Below are 17,574 nucleotides of genomic sequence, written 5' to 3'. Positions count from 1 at the left end.
GGCGGGGGCTCCCTTTGTTTTCTCTGTCCCATCATCCTGGTGTCTTGTGCGTCCTCCCCTTTTGGGTGGGCTGCCAGGACTCAAGCCCACCTTGAGTCATAGATTGAGAAGATGTGAGGGTGGCAACCGTGGAAAAGGCAGATTCCACACCTGAGATGCTGTGTGCAATTCTGGTCTCCTCACCTCAAAAGAGGACATTGCAGAGTTGAGAAAGAGCCAGGAAAGGAAAACCAGAACGATCAAGGGGGTGGAGCAACTCCCCTATGAATAAGGGTTGCAATGTTTGGGACTTTTAAGTTCAGAGAAAAGGTGAGTCAGGGGTAATAGGTGGCGCTGTGGTCTAAACCACTGAGCCTCTTGGGCTTGCTGATTGGAAGGTCAGTGGTTTGAATCCCTGCAATGGGGTGAGCTCCTGTTGCTCTGTCCCAGCTCCTGCAAACCTAGCAGTTTGAAAGCATGTCAAAGTGCAAGTAGATAAATAGGTACCACTGCAGCGGGAAGGTAAATGATGTTCCCGTGTGCTCTGGCTTCAGTTACAGTGTTCCGTTGCGCCAGAAGTGATTTAGTCATGCTGGCCACATGACCCGGAAAGCTGTCTGTAGACAAACACCAGCTCCATTGGCCTGAAAGCTAGATGAGCGCTGCACCCCATAGTCACTTTTGACTGGACTTAACCATCCAACACTCCTTTAGCTTTTACTATTTATAAAATTATACATAGCATGAAGGGGGCGGGGCAGATGTACTCTGAAACTAATGAAGCTTAAGCCTCAGGGCCCCTAATCCTGAAGGAGCCCCAGAAGTTATTTTATTCTGCACTACCTCTCTGCTAAAGGGACATGGGTGGCGCTGTGGTCTAAACCACAGAGCCTAGGGCTTGCCAATCAGAAGGTCAGCAGTTCAAATCCCCATGACGGGGTGAGCTCCCGTTGCTCGGTCCCTGCTCCTGCCCACCTAGCAGTTCGAAAGCACGTCAAAGTGCAAGTAGATAAATTGGTACTGCTCCGGCGGGAAGCTAAGCGGCGTTTCCGTGCACTGCTCTGGTTCGCCAGAAGCGGCTTAGTTATGCTGGCCACATGACCCAGAAGCTGTACGCCGGCTCCCTCGGCCAATAAAGCGAGATGAGCGCCACAACCCCAGAGTCGTTCGCAACTGGACCCTAAGGTCAGGGGTCCCTTTACCTTTACCTTCACCTCTCTGCTAAGGAGCAGGGGGCTAGTGGGGGTACAGCAAAGGCGAAGAGGCTTGGCAGGCAAATGAGAGAAGCCGAGGGGACTCTCTTGAGGAAGAAGCACTGCATGTGAGAACCCCAGGTGGAGAAATAGGACAAAGAGTGGGTGAGCCATGATAGGACCGGGGTCTGGGATTTCCTGTGTATCTGACGTCTTGTCTTGCCTTTTGCAGCCGAGTGTCCTTCTTTCTCCAGCCGGGGGTGGGCAAGCTCAGGACGGCGCTCAAGGAACCCCCACCCAGCATGCAAACTTCCAGCCCTGCAAGCTCCGTTTGTTTCCATCCCATCCTGATCCCATCTGCTTCTTTTTTCTCTCTCTTCTCCCGAATCCCTCCGACCCCTGTCCTTATCTCTGATTAAATCTTTCAGTTTCTCTTCCAGAGCCGAGCCCCCTGCCAGAGTCCTTGAAAAAGAAAGATGTGGTTGAGATTCTGTCACACAAAAAGGCCTATAACACATGTAAGTAGCGCCTGGTGAAGGACGCAGCAGGTCCAGGGGCCGAGAGGCAGGCAGGTAAACGAGAGAGAGAGATGTCTGAGCCAATACTGGTTGGGGTCTCTTTTGGCAGGACTCAGGGTGGGGCTGGAGACTGTGATATTTTTAGGGGTGCCAATCCCCTGAAGTACTGCAAGGCCTTCTGGTGCTCCCCTTGTGGGTTGGGGAACATTAAAGGTGCGGAAGAAATGTGCGCAGATTGTGTTTTTAAAGGGAACCAACCTAATTCATGGTTCCTGAACCAAAGCAGCATGCACAATGCAGTTCTCCCTTGCTTGAATTTTGCAATGCACTTTGCCAACCAAATATATACTGTGCCTGTTAGGGTAAAGTGAGCACAAAAATGCATATATTCGTGAAAATAACCAAAACGGACTGCATATGGGGAAATTGCACGCAAAAACGTGCATATTTCCTGAAACTTCAGCATGCATAAGTATTTTCATGCAGACTTACAAATATAAAATAAAGCATGGCCTCTTAAGTCCTACACAAAGTAGACCCATTGAAATGAATGAGTCTCAGTTAGCCAGGCCTACTAACTTCAGTGGGCCTACTCTGAGTAGGACTAACACCCCAAAATCCTGGTGTGAAAATGGGGGGGGGGGGAGGAAAGGACAAGACAGGGAAGAAAATGAGAACCTGAGATTTGCCTGTCCTTTCCATGGGTGCACTTGTGCTCTGGCCCAGTCTCTCGGTTCTGGGTTGGAAATCCTTGGCAGGGCGCCCACCCCGCTCTTCTTCTCTGCCCAGCCATCTTAATTGCCCACCTCAAGCTCTCCCACATCGAGCTGCGCCAAATCCTCTTGACCATGGAGAGCGACCGCCTGGAGGCTTCTCACATCAAGCAGCTGCTGCTCTATGCGCCTGACGCAGAGGAAGTGGAGCAGTACCACAATTACCAGGGCAGTCTCAGCAAACTCAGCGAGCCGGACCAGTTTGTGCTGCAGGTGAGTCTAAGCTAGTGGTTCCCGAATCTTTTCAGGCCCCCTTGGTCCCATAAACGCATCCCCAGTCCCGTCTACCCTATAAAAAGCAGTCTTCAGAATAGCAGTTTGCATGACCCACTAAGGAACGTAACACAATAAAATTCAGAACAGCAACAAACAAATGCACATGCATTCAAAATCCAATTCAAACTATTTTGTCTAATTAATGCAACAAAGTGCATGAGATTGATCCAGTGAACCCAGCTTTTCAAAGTCTGGTAGCAATTTACCCTTCCAGCAGCTCCCTGACATCCCCTTGCCTCTTACCAACCCCCTAGCTAATCCCCTTGCCCCTCCCAGGGGGCACTACTGTCCACTTTGTGAACCACTAGTCTAAACCAGGGTTTCCCAAACTTGGCTCCCCACCTGTTTTTGGACTACAGCTCCCATCACCCCTGATCACTGGTCCTGCTAGCTAGGGATGATGGGGGTTGTAGTCCAAAAACAGCTGGCAACCTAAGTTTGGGAAAACCAAGGTGCTACACAAAGGCAGGGAAGTTGGCCCAGTGTCATGGCGAGGAGGGAGAGCGTCAGTCTGGCTGCATGAGGGGGGGGGGGCTGTGACCCACCAGGCCATGAACGGATTCAGGTCAGGTGTGTAGTTCATCGAAAGACCATGTGAGATTTGTCTGTTCTTCAAAACACACACACACACACACACGAGACATAAGCACACACAAGCTCCTGAGCACTCACCCTGATCTGTTTGCGCAAAAGTTGTACAGAGGTTCGGCCAAGCCTGATCTCCATTGATCACTCATCCTTAATTGTTTGTGGGGAGGTTAAATGACATTGAACATTCGTGCTCCTTTGCTTATGGGGTGTTTCTATGTATTTCTGTCAATCATTTGCTTGTCCCACACTTTTCAATGCACTTCCCAGTCTGTTTTTTCCAGGTAGATTTCTTGCACAAGAGCAGCAGAATGCTTTAATCCACTTCAATTGGCCAAATTGGCACACTGCAAATTACTAACAATTTGGAGACTCCCGTAAATGCTTTTCAAGCTGGATCTATTCCCTTCTGACATTAAGGTCTGGAGAAGCTCACTGACAAAGAACTGGGAGGGGGATCCCATTCAGTTTGCAGTTAAAAGGCCTGTGTCACACTTTCTGAAACTGTTGTACAAAGCAATACTTCTCTGAATTTTGCAGACCAGTTTTCCAGCCCAGTAACGTGTACTAAAACACATTTGCTATGGTAAAGCCTACATTAAATGTGTATGTTAGTGAAAATAACACACAAAATCACACTCTGTTAAGGAAAACTGCCTTGCAAATATATGTATGTTAGGATAAATTTGCAGATGAATTTTCATGAGGATTTCTGCAAACTAATGTAATGCAATCTACACTTAAGATTGGATAAACGAGTAACTGAAATTGATAGATCCACCCATCCTTGCTGGCTTTGAGATAACCAAGATATGTTTCTATTAAACACCCTTGTCACTTTGTCTATAAAGCAAATGTGGGGAGGGTCAATTGAAAGAAGGGCCAGCTAGCCCTTGGTTCAGCGGCCTGATCTAGCCCCCACTCCAAGCAATTTTTCCTGCCCTGCCCAGACCTCAGCAATTTTGGTGGTAGCGAAAAGAGATGGTAGAATAAAGTGGGGACTCCCCTCCCTATTCCCTTCCTCCTTCCTCTTCCAGATGCTTTTGGTACCCGACTACAAGACCCGCCTGCGCAGCCTCCACTTCAAGACCACCCTGCCGGAGAAGATGGAGGAGCTCACAGCCAGCTACGAGTGCATCTACAATGCCTCCCTGGAGCTGAAGAACAGCAAGAAGCTGGCCAAGATCTTAGAGGTCAGGAGAGTTGGTTTTGTTGCTTGTGTGCACCACCAGGGGGCAGCCGCTTCTCACTCAGCCAGAGTTTGCTGGCTCCTTCCCTCCTGGTTCCAGGGGTGGCAGGGCTTCACAACTCTAGGCATTTAGAATGCAAACGGGCAAACTCACTTCTTACCCGACATCTTTATTACTCCAGAATTGTCCTCCCATGCTTTTCAAGTGCTTTTTTTTTTTTTTTTTTTTGAGAAATCTGACAAAGGAATGGAACAGAAGCACAATCCTGGAGCGATTGTGCATCTTTTCCTTTTTTTCTTTTGCAAAGGACTGCTCCTTCAACAGCAACAACAACATCAACATTTTTAATTTGTATACCGTCTTTCTATCTTACAATACTCAAGGCGGTTTACGAGCTGAAGAAACAAAAAAATGTACATCTTATAACAATCTAATGCAATACAAAAATGTGATAATAGAACATAACTTTAGAACCAACAACCTACATCAAAAAAGTAACATTCAACAACCATTGGAGTAATATAAAATAATATCAGCATATAAAAGTTACAGAAATTCACCCTTAAATTTACGATAAATAATTTCTAAACTATAATCAATAAAACAGCGGCAAGCCACAGTAAATGAAATAATACAATACAAATTGAAAAGCAGAGACTAGAGGGTGGAGCAAGGCAGGTGGAAGGAGTCCCAGAGCCAGCGGGTGGGACAGGGCAGGTGGAAAGAGGCCTTGCCTGATGGAGTCTCTCCTTGACATGGGAATGGGAAAAAATGCAGTCCAAAATGCCCCTTTGTTTTCAGCTGAGCTTTGCTGGGATGCAGGTGCAGCCAGGGATAGCTTTGGCTAGCCTGTACTCTCCTTCCCCACCTCTCCACCCAGCCCGCTTTCTAAAATAAAAATAAAAATCTCTATCTTATGTGTGAGAGGAAGGACTGTAGCTCAGTGGTAGAGCAGCTGTTTCACATACAGAAGGTCCCAGGTTCAATCCCCAGCTAGACCTCCAGGTAGGACCTGCGGGGAATATCTCCCACCTGAGACCCTGGCGAGCCACTGCCAGTCAGTGCAGACAATACTAAGCTAGATGGACCATGGTCTGACCAAGTATGTGTCAGCTTCCAATGTTCCTCCTCCACTCTCAGAGGCTCAGGTGGTGGCAGTCCGGGGCAGGGCCTTCTCTATGGTGGCCCCTTAAGTTGTGGAACTCCCTCCCCACAAAGGTGTGCCTAGCACCTTCATTATACAGTGTTCGGAGAATGCTGAAGATGCGCCTCTTTACCCTGGCTTTTGACACTGGGATGCGTATGTTTGTAGGATGCACCTTATTTTTATGTTTGTAAGTAGCTTCAAATTGTTTTTAATATGGAGTTTTTATAATATATTTTTATTGAATTTCTTTTTTATATATAAATTAATTTCAAATGGAATAATTACATTGTTTCATGTTTTCACTTCCCATCCAAACCTCCACAGCGTTTTTGTTCAAGACCTTTTCTACTGCATTATATAGCAAACTCTCCTCTATTACAGAAACCTGTCTCATACAATTACTTTATCGTTTTTCTTCCACTGCGCCTATCTTGAATCCTGCCCTGTCAAATTTCATTTGACTGGTTTATTTTTTTCAAATAGTTCACAAAAGGCCTCCATTCTACTCTAAAAAGTTCATTATTTCAATCTCTTAATGTTGCCGTCAACTTTGCCATTTCCACATAGTCCAATTCATTAAAGTTTTTAATATAGTATTTTAACGCTGAAACGTGTAACCCATTCTGGATCCTTTGGGTGAAGGCTGGGCAATAAATAACTAAATAATGCCCCTTATTTAAAGCTGCCCAATTTGCTGGCCATCAGAAGGAGTGAAGCACCCCTGCTCCTAACAATCTTCTCTTCTCCAAATCCTCACTTCCCCAAGCTGTTTTCCTTCCACTGTGAGCGGCTCTGAGGCTTCGCCACACGTGTTCGTTCACCTGTAGTGTGTAGTTGGCCCCCCAAGGGAGAAAAAGAGGCCAGAGGACCTGGCGGGTTCCCAAACTATTCTTCACACCCACTGATGAGGCCACGAATCACGCCTGGTTAACAGCACAGCGTCCTCAGCCGGCTGTTGATTAACCCAAAAGTTATGTTCAAGACGTGGCATGCACTGGGTTCTCGCCCCATCCCCGTCTTGGTCTGCCCTTGGGACTCCTGGAGACATAAAGCTCATCTTTGACCCAAGGGAGGGGTTAGAAACTCACACAAATGCAGGGAGTATTGGGGCAACAGCACAGTGAATGGAAGGTGACCAGAGGCAGAGGGTTTTTTTACTGGGTCTCTTCCCAGCCTTCCTTAGCTTAATAATAATAATGTTTCATTATTTGTACCCCACCCATCTGATTGGGTTGCCCCAGCCACTCTAGATGGCTTCCAACATATATAAAAACATAATGAAACATTACACATGAAAAGCTTCCTCATGCAGGGCTGCCTTCATATGTCTTCTAAAGGTTATATAGTTACTTGTCTCCTTCTTGATATCTGATGGGAGGGTGTTCCACAGGGTGGGTGCCACTCCTGAGAAGGCCCTCTGCCTGGTTCCCTGTAGCTTCACTTCTCGCAGTGAGGGAACCGCCAGAAGGCCCTTGGAGCTGGACCTCAGTGTCTGGGCTGAACGATGTGGTTGGAGGTGCTCCTTCAAGAGGCAACATCCTTCAAGAGGCAACGTGATAGAAATTTAAAATTAAAATTAAAAAAATTTTATATGGTCCGGAGAAAGCAGAGAGAGAAAAGTTGTTCTCCCTCTGTCGTAACACTGGAACTCGTAAGCATCTGATGAAGCTGAATGTTGGAAGATGCAGGATAGATTTTTTAAAAAGCCATTCTTCTTGCATTTAAACTGTGGAACTCCCTTCCACAGGAAGCAGTGATGGCCACCAATTTAGGTGGGTTTAAAAGATGATTAGGCAATTTCACAGAGGAAAGGGCTATCGATGGCTATTAGCTTTAATGACTCTGCTCTGGCTCCACTGTTGGATGCAGCGATACTTCTGAACGCCAGTTGCTGGAAACCACGGCTTGTGCTCATGTTCCGCTTCTGGTTTCCCATTGAGGCATCTGGTTGGCCCCTGGACTAGGTGGGCCATTGTCCTGATCCAGCAGGTTATTCTTATGTTCTCCTCCTTTGCAAAAAAATTCAGTGTACGCTTAAGCAGTTCTTTGACAAAAGTCCATGGAAAGCTGCCATATATTGAATCAGACCCACTAGTTCATCTAGGTCAGTGTTGTGTGCACTGACTGGCAGCAGCTCTCCAGGGTTTCGGAGAGGGAATCTTTGCCAGCCATCCTTTGAGATACCAAGGGTTGAAACTAGAATCTTCATGCAAGGCACATGCTCTATCACTGAGCTAAGACACTTTCCCCAAGCAACAGAGAAGAAAAACTTAACAGCTAGAGGTTCCCTATTTCCAGAGGTCAGCATCAAATACCTAAAGGCACCTGTCATTTCCCAGTTCTGCTTTTACCAAGAGAAATGGACAGGAAGGACTCTGGGGGATCTGTGACTCTGGGGGTTGGACTAGATCATCGTGTGTGCCTTCCAACTCTACAGTTGTATAATTCCATAAGAAATTTATGCATATAGGACTCCTGAAACATAGCTGTGGATCTCGAGTGCAGAAAACAATATGGCAGGGTTCTGCCCCACCTTGCACTGGTGGACAGCAAGAGCTATTCAACAGTCAAACAAACTACCATGGAAGGCCATTGGAGGTTTCTAAGCAGAGGTTGGATGACCACCTTTCGGGGAGTCTTCAGCTGTGAATCCTGCATTGCAGGGGGTTGGAGGAGATGACCCCTGTGGTCCCTTCCAAGTCTACAATTCTGTGACCAGCTTCTCCTGAACAAATTCCTCATGGGATTTAGCATGTTTGGTTCTGCGGGGAAATCTATGTGGGGGTGGACTGGAAGGTGATCTGAGCAGCTGATGTGTTTTCAGCTCCTTGTGTAGCAGAAGTTGGTCTGACTTGTGAAGACAATGAAGAAGCCTTGTGCAGAATTGGACCTCAGTCTTGTGTAGACCACCCTTTGCCAACCTGATTTCCTCCCAGTGGTTTGGACTACAACTCCCATCAGCCCCAGCCAGCATGACTCTAGGTTGCTGGGGTTGATGGGAGTTGTAGTCTGAAGTGTTTGAAGGCCACCATCTTGTGGGAGGTTCGACCTCAGGGTTGGGAAGAGAGGAGGCCCTTTTGACTGGCTACTCACAAGAAATTCCCTTTGCAGTTTGTGCTGGCCATGGGCAACTACCTGAATCATGGGCAACCGAAGACCAACAAAACGACCGGCTTTAAGATCAACTTCCTCACTGAGGTAAGTGGAGTGGGAGCAGCATTCCTGAATTGCAAGGGGCTTCCAACTTGACAGTTTTGGGATTCAATGAGCCCTCCAAGGGGAGAGGCATTCTCTCTTGGCTGATGGCATGAGTGGTGGTCCCTGGACCTGGGGGCCAAAATGCGGCCCTCCAGGCCTATCTGTCAGGCCCGCATCCCCAGGCCACACCTCTCACCAGCTCAAGTGCTTTTGCCTGGGCTGGTATGTGTCCTCAAACAGGGTGATGCTTCTTGCTTCCTGGGCAGAGGATGGAGAGAGATGAGTGCATTTGTAGAAACCTCAGGCTTCTGTGTGGACAGAATATTCGCTTTCAAGATACTCTCTGTTACAGTCGTCAACCAGAAGTCCAGATGGGGAAGAGGGTGGTGCTTGTGCCCATTTAATAGCTGCGAAGGACTAGGGATTTCCCCTGGTCTAGCCTGCCTTGCAAGTTTCATCTGCTGAAATCATCAACCTCTGCGCAACAATTGCTTGTGAAATGTATATCCCGCCCTTCTTCCCAATAGGGAACTCAGTGTGGTTTAGAACAAAAAGGAAAGACAAACCCACAGCCTTTCTCAACCTGTGGGTCCCCAGATGTTGTTGAACTACAACTCCCATCACCCCTAGCTAGCAAGGCCAGAGCTAAGGGATGATGGGAGTTGTAGTCCAACAACATCTGGGGACCCACAGGTCGAGAACCGCTGGGCCTAGAACATTTCACATTTAAATCACAATCAGCTCATGAAATAGTTGCAGATTATTACCACAGTGCAATTCACCAGCAAAACAAAGGGGCAGGAACTGCCCTGTCCTTTTATTCCTGCTTGCCCTGAGGTTTGACTAGATGACCCTCTGGGTCACTTCCAGAATTCGTTCTATGATTTTTTTGCACCCATGTGGACTAGAAGCTTTGATGCAGTGGCAAATGCCTGCGCCGAGTCAGCTACATTCTCAGGCTGAGCTGCTTGTGGCCTGAAGTTCCCCTGGCAGCCTTCACTTCCAACCCTCCACCTTCCCTTTGCTTTCTTCCAGCTGAATACCACCAAGACTGTCGATGGAAAATCCACCTTCCTGCACATTCTTGCCAAATCGCTTAGCCAACATTTCCCAGAACTCCTGGGCTTTGCCAAGGACCTGCCCACCGTGCCACATGCTGCCAAAGGTAAAACGGACGAGGATGGAGTACCTAGGAAACAGGGGCTCTGCAGATGGCTTAGACGACAACTCCCATCAGCTCCAGCCAGCTGTGCCATCCTAGGACTCATGGAGGTTATAGACCAAAACATCTGGGGGGGGGGGCATCAGGTTGCAGGAAGGCTGCCTAGCCCTTATTTTGGTCCATAGAAAAATGCCTATTCCTGAGCCAGGCCCTTAGTCCAACTGGTGCAATATTGTTGACACTGACTGGAAGCATGAGCTTTCCAGGGTTTCAGGCAGGGGCCCTCCCAGAACACCCCCATCCCCAAGATGCCATTGAAGATGGAACCTGGGGCAGATGCTCTAACCACTGAGCTACAGCCCTTCCCATGAGGGGTCCCACACTAGACTCTTTTATTCCTTGCCTTCCTGCACTTGACTGGAATTAAACAGAGGTTCCACACAGCTTTTTAATCCCTTCATCATTCCTTTTTTTAAAAATGCAAAAAACCAATTATTTACAGAAGAAATGGATCATGCCTATTCAGTAATAAGTTTGGTTCAGCAAAGGGCTTTCCCCAGGCATCTTGAAAGCTTCCTCCTGCCAGGTTAAGCTTCCAGTTTCATTGTTTCCCATAGATTTGGGCTGGGGGATTAGTGAGGAAGGGTCTCGTTTCCCCCTCGATGAGCCTCTGTGAGTTGCCTCAGGGACAGTTTCGGGGACTGGGGCAGAGTGGCTGGGAGAGGCTTTGGGAATGACCGCTCCCCGCTTAAACGGGGGGGCGCCCTTTGCGTGGATGCGTGCAGCCCCTAGATCTGGAGCGGCTCCAACAGCATAGGCTTGGCTTTGCCTTCCCTCAGGTGGGATACCTGGAGGTCTCCACCTACCTCAGTCAGTTGTCCAATCCCACCTGGGGGAAGCGTTGCCAAGGAGACCAGGCCAGGTAGGGGAGGGATTACCTGCCCACACAATAGAGGGAGGATCTTACCTGGGAGTCCTCACTTGGCTCCAGAGCTTCTCCCACCCTACCCACCCTCAGTTAATGTCTTATTTTGCAGGTTAACTTTTCTTCACAGGTTTTGCAGGTTAACTTTTCTTCACAGGTATGCGGGCGCTGCTACGCAAGGTCGCTGTTAAAGGGCCGGAAAGGAATTTCCCTGCATTGGCAGGTTTCGCCTTTCCCGTAGCAAAACGTCACAACTTTGGCGGTATCAGGCCTTGGGCGGAATCCTTTAGTCCATCTTCCTCTTTGCAGTGGTGATACCAGGGTTCCCCGTTAAAGGGGTTTTCTGAAGGGAGGCTTTGGCCGTACACCGAAAGGTCGTCATTGCTCTCCCCTGCGGCGTAACGGGGGCGGCTATCTCTGCTTGAACATATGTTCTCCAGAGCTGGCCCATCCCCCCCCCACTGGATAACCCTGATGCTCCCTAGGTCCCCGGCTGGGGACTGGGGAGGGAGAACTCCCAATGCCTGAGCCAAGGTCTACTCACATTTGAAATTTAATAAAGTTGTGGCCAATTTAATCCCATAGCACGTTGTCTCGAGTCGTTATTCCACATGACGGGGGGACCACGCGGGATCTGGGGACTCCGCCTGTCCACGCAAATAGCCAGCTAAATCCTTGTATTGGCACAAGGATTTAAACTTGTGCAATGGAACTCGCCTCCCTAAATCTGTCCTGGACTCTCTGGAGCAGATTTGGGGAGCGGGGAGATGGGGTGGGGGAGTTCCATTGCCCAAGCTTAAAACCTTATGCTGATTTGCACTACATTGGATGCCGTAGGGATCGCCTGAACCCTTCTATCCCAGCTCGATCAGTGAGATAATTGTAAGAGCATTGGTCATCATTCCGTAGGTTGGCAAGGCTCATCCAACATAGAAACCAAGCCATTTGAGGCATGCTTTACTGCTTCTGCTCTCATGTGTCTTTGTCACATGACACAGCCCAGTCCGGTGGAATGCTCTGCCACTAGAAATTCAGCAGGTGCATTCTGTGCCAGCTTTTAAATGCTTGCTGATAACTTTTCTATTCTGCCAGGCCTATGCAAGCAATTAAGAATACATCTTTCCACAATGGTTAGTTGATATAAGTTTTTAACTTTTTAATGGTGTGGTTCCGTGTTTTTAACGCTATAAACCACTTTGATGTATATTTTTTATGACACAGTGGTATACAAATATCTTTTATGAACCAACCAGCCAAAAGGCCCATAGTTAACTCATTTCCAGGTTAGTTTTCCCCATCACACACTTTCTAGTGGTGAACTAGTCATAGGAAAGAAGGAAATCAGATACCAGGAAGAGAAGAAATTCAAGAAGGAAAGGGGAAAATTTACAATGTATTTAGGAGAACATTGTAAACAACTAAAAAGTTTGGTAGGATTTGAGTAATGCTTGTAATTTTTTTAACAAATTAGAGAAAATAAGATAAGCAGTAGGGAAAAAAAGATTTGATAATGGTAACCATGAAAGTGCCGAGGGATGTCAAAGGATGCAGAGAATTCTAAATGAAGAGGTGAATGTGTGCTTGAATTTAATTTAAATTTGTTATGTAAAACTTAATAAAAATATTTTTTTAAAATATCAGTCAGAATCCTCTTCTCTCTACTGCTTTTTCTTCCGCAGTGAACCAGAGAACATTAATGGCTGACCTCCACGACCTGCACACCACCATTGCTGAGATTGAGGTTGCCTGCCAGAACATGGGGGATTCCCCAGAGGACAGGTTTGTGACAGTGATGGATGTATCCTTTGGTTGAAAAGGCCAGTGCGCTGCGGACATCCTCTCCAGCCCAGGGGTGTAGTGTAGTGGGGGGGGGGGGGGGCAGGGGCACTATAGCCCTGGGCACACACAGGGAGGTGCAAAATGCTGGATTCAGTTTCAAAGTGGATTTGTTGTGCTGCAGAGACAGAGCAATTCAATCCTCTTTAATTGCACAAACCCAAGTCTATGTTATGCACTCAAATTCCTCCTGCAAAATAGTGACACTGAACAGACCCTTTGTCTTCATATTGATTTGGCCCCTGCAGGAGCTTTGTTAGCAGGAGCCCCCCTGGGGCATGGACCCCCCCCCAAAAAACCTTTTCACTATTGTCCCCAAGCATTTCTGAATTTGGGGGAATTTTAATTGGAGGTGCTCTTGATACCTAGGTAGGATATCAATTTGAGTGAATACATTAGTCTGAAATGATGTTATCTGGAGACAATTTGGAAGTAATAAGTGGGGGGAGAAATATTTAAAGAGGAGCTAATCTGGAGTGATTTAGGGTGGAGTGCAAATTAACCAAGGAAATGAGTGAGTGTGATTTGGATGGGGAATTAGGTGGCTTCTGCTGCCTGTGACATTTAAAAGCCTAAATTTGCACCTGTTCATATAAATTGGCATTTGATAATTTTATGCTAGTTTTATGAAATGAACCTTTTTAGTGCTTAGCAACACTTCTGGGCTCCCATGTGTATCCCTGTGCATAAAATGGCTGTGGGTTTGTTTTCTTTATCTCATAATTGGGATAAATGGAGTGGGGGGCTGCTTGGAGTCTGTTTCCTGTGGTCTGTTCAGTGGTTCTCCTCTTAAGTACTGGCAGCCCAGGTACGCAGAGACAGTGGCAGAGTTTATCCTCCTTAGCCATCCTCCTCAAGGCTTTCCTGGAAAGTGCTCACCCCACCATCCAGTCCCTGAGTGACCTGCAACACAGAGCCATGGATGAGTTTGGCAAAGTTTTGTCTTTCTTTGGGGAGGACTCCAAAGTCACAACCTCTGAAGCATTCTTCGGCATTTTCGCCGAATTCATGAGCAAGTTTGAGGTTTGTTTCCAACTTACAAATAATACAATTATTATTTTTAAAATGCATTATTTCCATGCTACCTTTTGTGGCCACTGGCCTGGTCAGTACTGCTCATAATACCATAAAAACGCAGGACTGCATCCAACTAGGGAGGGTGGAAAATTCAGACGAAGAGTGAAATGGGAGTGAAAATGGCTGAGGTTTGCTTAGTTGTCCCATGCCTAGAACAGAAGTTGAAGCAGCAGATATGATTGGGATTATATGATTGGGATTCACTGTTGTTGTTGCAAGCGACCCAGTTCATTGCATTCACCGCACCGCCCTTTGCATTGTTTTCTTGTACCAAAATGAATGGGATGGGAGAATAATGGTAACATAACTTACGTAATTAATTTTGTAAACTAAGTTGCGCAGTTTCACTGCAGTGGACTGTGAGATGAATAATGTCACTTTGGGCAGAAGGTTGACTGCAGCAGAACGGAAACAGCACTGCTTGCGACAAATACAGGGCAGAAGGGGAAACGGTGTCTTCTTACACCTCCTATATCCAGCGTTAGTTCTACTCAGAGAGTAGGCCTTTCGAAATTAAAGGACCTAAGTGTGTCATGTCTATTACAGTGGTACCTCGGGTTACATACGCTTCAGGTTACAGACTCCGCTAACCCAGAAATATTACCTCGGGTTAAGAACTTTGCTTCAGGATGAGAACAGAAATTGTGCTCCGGCGGTGCGGCGGCAGCAGGAGGCCCCATTAGCTAAAGTGGTGCTTCAGGTTAAGAACGGACCTCCGGAACAAATTAAGTACTTAACCCGAGGTACCACTGTATTGTTATTCAGACCCACTGAAATTAATGTTGGACGCACGTCATACAACCTGAAATGAAGAAAGACAGAAGCACTTTACAATCATTAAAAAAGATGTGTGCCAGGCAATTTCATCGCATGCAGGTGGTGAGGGGGGTTTCTGCTGGTTGGAGCGAATAGTTGGCTCTGCATGTGAAACCTCAAGGGTTAAGAAACCCCAGAGGACAGGACAGTCTTGGAGAAGGGCATCCTTTTCCAAACTGGCGACTCCAGATGTTTAGAATAACAATTCCCATCAGCTGGGAAAGCTGGAGTGACCCACAGTCGAGCACCTATATTGCAAGCAGAAGGTTCCAGGTTCAATCCCCAATGGCATCACCAGGTAGGGCAGGGAGAGAGTCCTTGCCTGGAACCCTGAAGTGCTGCTGCCAGTCAGTGTGGACAATACTGAGCTGGAGGGACCAAAGGTCTGATTTGGTATAAGGCAGCTTCCAGCATTTGGGTTGCAATTTGCCACAATGTGATTTGCCAGAAGCCCTGAGTTGTCCCCTTTTGACTGGCAGGCCTCCTGTAGAGCTTAAGAGAAGCTTGCCATTGCACCAAAGGGGAAAGCCTTCCCTGTTGGACACCCCCTTGTGTGTTCTTCGCTTGGTCTTCTCTTTGGGGAACCCCCAGGGCTGCCTCTCACACCTCCTCCTTCTCTCCCCGCAGCGCGCCTTCAGCGACGTGCAGGCTGGCGGTGAGCCCCAGCGCAGCCCCAGGATGACCCCGCCTCTTGCCTGGTGATGCAACAGCCTGTCAGCCGTTGGGTGTGGCCAAGAGAAGATGAGGGGGCTGCATCTCTGCTTGGCTTGGGAACTGCAGGAGAGAGAGAGAATGAGGGACCATCGCTTTGTGCTCTTTCTGGTGCTGGAGAAAACACCTCTGTGGCCCCCATTGTGGACCTGGATGCAAGAGAGCAGGAAGTAGGAGTTGCATCAGCGGCCCTGCTGGCTGTGGGACCCTCTGGGTGTTCGTGGCTTTCTACAAACTGTTGAAGGACCAGGTTTTCTTCTCCCCTCCATTCAGGACATGCATTCCTTCAGCCCACCCAATCCTAAGCCTGGCATGTTAGTGGGTTGCCCAGGGCACTGAATCCCTGTGGGTTGTTGTTTTTTTAAAGCCCTAGATCTCCCACCCTTTCTCTCCCCACTTCTTTTAAAGCATAAACTTTTTTGAAAAAAACTTTGCTTATAGGGAAACTGGACGCACTGCCTAGTGCAGTACTGGCAAGACCCCAGACCCACTCGCCATTCTAATTTGTGTGTGACCCAATCCACATAGAGGGCACCAGACCCAGAAAACCCTGTTTGGTATCTGGTAGCTCAGAGTAAGCCCTGACAGCAAGAGCAAGAAGTTTGGGCTTCCATTCCCTGAAAAGTTCAGCTTAAAATTTGCATTTATTTGTATAAATCAACACATGCAAATCCTGTTTGGCATATTTGTATCACAGGGCTGATTCTGGCAACACCCCTGCCCTGAGCTGTGAGACCCAGGACACAGAGAGGGACAGGCAGAACTGCCTTTCATTTCTCCCCTAAATTTCATGGGCCTTCATGAGGAGTCTGGCTTTTGGTTTCATCCAACCAGTTTACTGTTGCATCTGGGCAGGGCGGGAGGAGGGAGGTTTGTGCACCAATTCCCCAAACAGCTTCTCCTTGGGGGATTCTTTGATGCCCCTGGCAGGTATCTAAAGTTGTCTAGGCTGAGACGCTTTGCTCTTTCGCCTCAGCTAGTCCTGGTTACCCTCTGGGCTCTGCAACCTGCTCCCCAAAAGGGGTGTCCATATCATCAGAAACACATCAGGCCAGTCGTCTGGGGAACGCTTCTGCCCCAGCCGGTTCACCCTGGCAAATAAGACGGAAAGCATCCAGGACTGATCATTCCCTGAAGCTGCACTCTGCTCCCTGGGAAGGCTTAATCGTCATCTGGTGCTCTCCATATATTTCGGATGGCAACACCAGCCCACATGAGGGGCACCAAGCCGGGGGATGCTTGCCTGGGCTGTGGCAAAGCCTCTTTCAGCACAGCAGAGCGAGTGGAGTTGCTCATCGCTCCATGAAATACAAGGAGCTGCCTTATACTGAGGGATGCTGTGTGCAGCCCAGGACCAAGCAGAAGCTTTTCTATTCCCCACCTGCCCCACTTACTCTAGGTTCTCTTAGATGGAAATCAAACCCAGGACTTTATTTTATCTCCATCCCACCACCCGTTGTGCTTCAGGAAGAAGCCACCTTTCCCACCTAACCTTTTCTCTCCATGCCACTCTGGAGGAAGCAGCTTCTTGGTAGCCTTGGCCGAAAGCACAGACTCGTCACCACCCAGTGCATTAACTACACTTGACCTTAGTGGGCTCTTGGGCTTCTCATTTTTTTTAATTCTTCCGTTGTTGTTTTTAAACCCTGCCCAGCTGTACCATCCCCTCGCTGCAAACTGTTTCGTCTTGCGCTGCTTCAAGTGCCAGGTATTGGCATCTCTCTTCGCCATAGCTGAGCCACCCAGGTTCCCATTTGTGGTTCTTCCAACCTTCCTCCAACCTGGTGCCCTCCAGATATCTTGGACTACAACTCCCATCAGCCTTAGCTGGCGTGACCATATGATGCTAGGGCTGATGGGAGTTGGAGTTCAAAATCTCGGGAGGGCGCTGGGTTACCAGGAAGGCTGACCAGTAACCAGCCTTGCCACTGGATGATCTGTGCTGTGTCCAGCTAATCTTGTTCAAGGAGCTTTTCGAGGCTGTTGTATGACTATTCTGACTTGATGTTGCAAAGTGACAGAGCCAGGTCCCCCTCTTTGTTTCCAGACAATATCTTCTTGTGATGTTTTTCGAGGATTGAAGAGCTCCTATCAAGGACGATGTATATATGCCTGGAGCTGAGTTTCCATCCAACCTGACATGCTCCCCTCCAATAAAGTGATGCTGTCCTTGCAGCAAAACCTT

The 17,574-nt window shown here is 47.9% G+C and overlaps 1 protein-coding gene across 4 annotated transcripts in view; it reads left to right on the top strand.

Annotated features, from left to right (window-relative positions):
• Window positions 1-17,574, top strand: part of GRID2IP (Grid2 interacting protein) — a 62,662-nt gene extending 45,088 nt beyond the window's left edge. For 3 of the 4 annotated variants that reach the window (XM_028706906.2, XM_028706905.2, XM_028706911.2), the window contains 8 exons: window positions 1,601-1,690; window positions 2,480-2,676; window positions 4,365-4,520; window positions 8,776-8,862; window positions 9,898-10,027; window positions 12,629-12,747; window positions 13,644-13,808; window positions 15,306-17,574. In XM_028706906.2, coding sequence (XP_028562739.2) covers window positions 1,601-1,690; window positions 2,480-2,676; window positions 4,365-4,520; window positions 8,776-8,862; window positions 9,898-10,027; window positions 12,629-12,747; window positions 13,644-13,808; window positions 15,306-15,380 — 1,019 coding nt within the window. In that variant the 3' untranslated portion in view covers window positions 15,381-17,574. The remainder of the gene's footprint in view (window positions 1-1,600; window positions 1,691-2,479; window positions 2,677-4,364; window positions 4,521-8,775; window positions 8,863-9,897; window positions 10,028-12,628; window positions 12,748-13,643; window positions 13,809-15,305) is intronic. The other variant, XM_028706907.2, reaches the window with a different exon arrangement.

This window comes from Podarcis muralis, chromosome 14, assembly GCF_964188315.1.
Source record: "Podarcis muralis chromosome 14, rPodMur119.hap1.1, whole genome shotgun sequence".
Classification (NCBI taxonomy): Eukaryota; Metazoa; Chordata; class Lepidosauria; order Squamata; family Lacertidae; genus Podarcis; species Podarcis muralis.
Note: the sequence above shows the minus strand (reverse complement) of the source record. Positions and strands in the feature narration are given on the sequence as shown.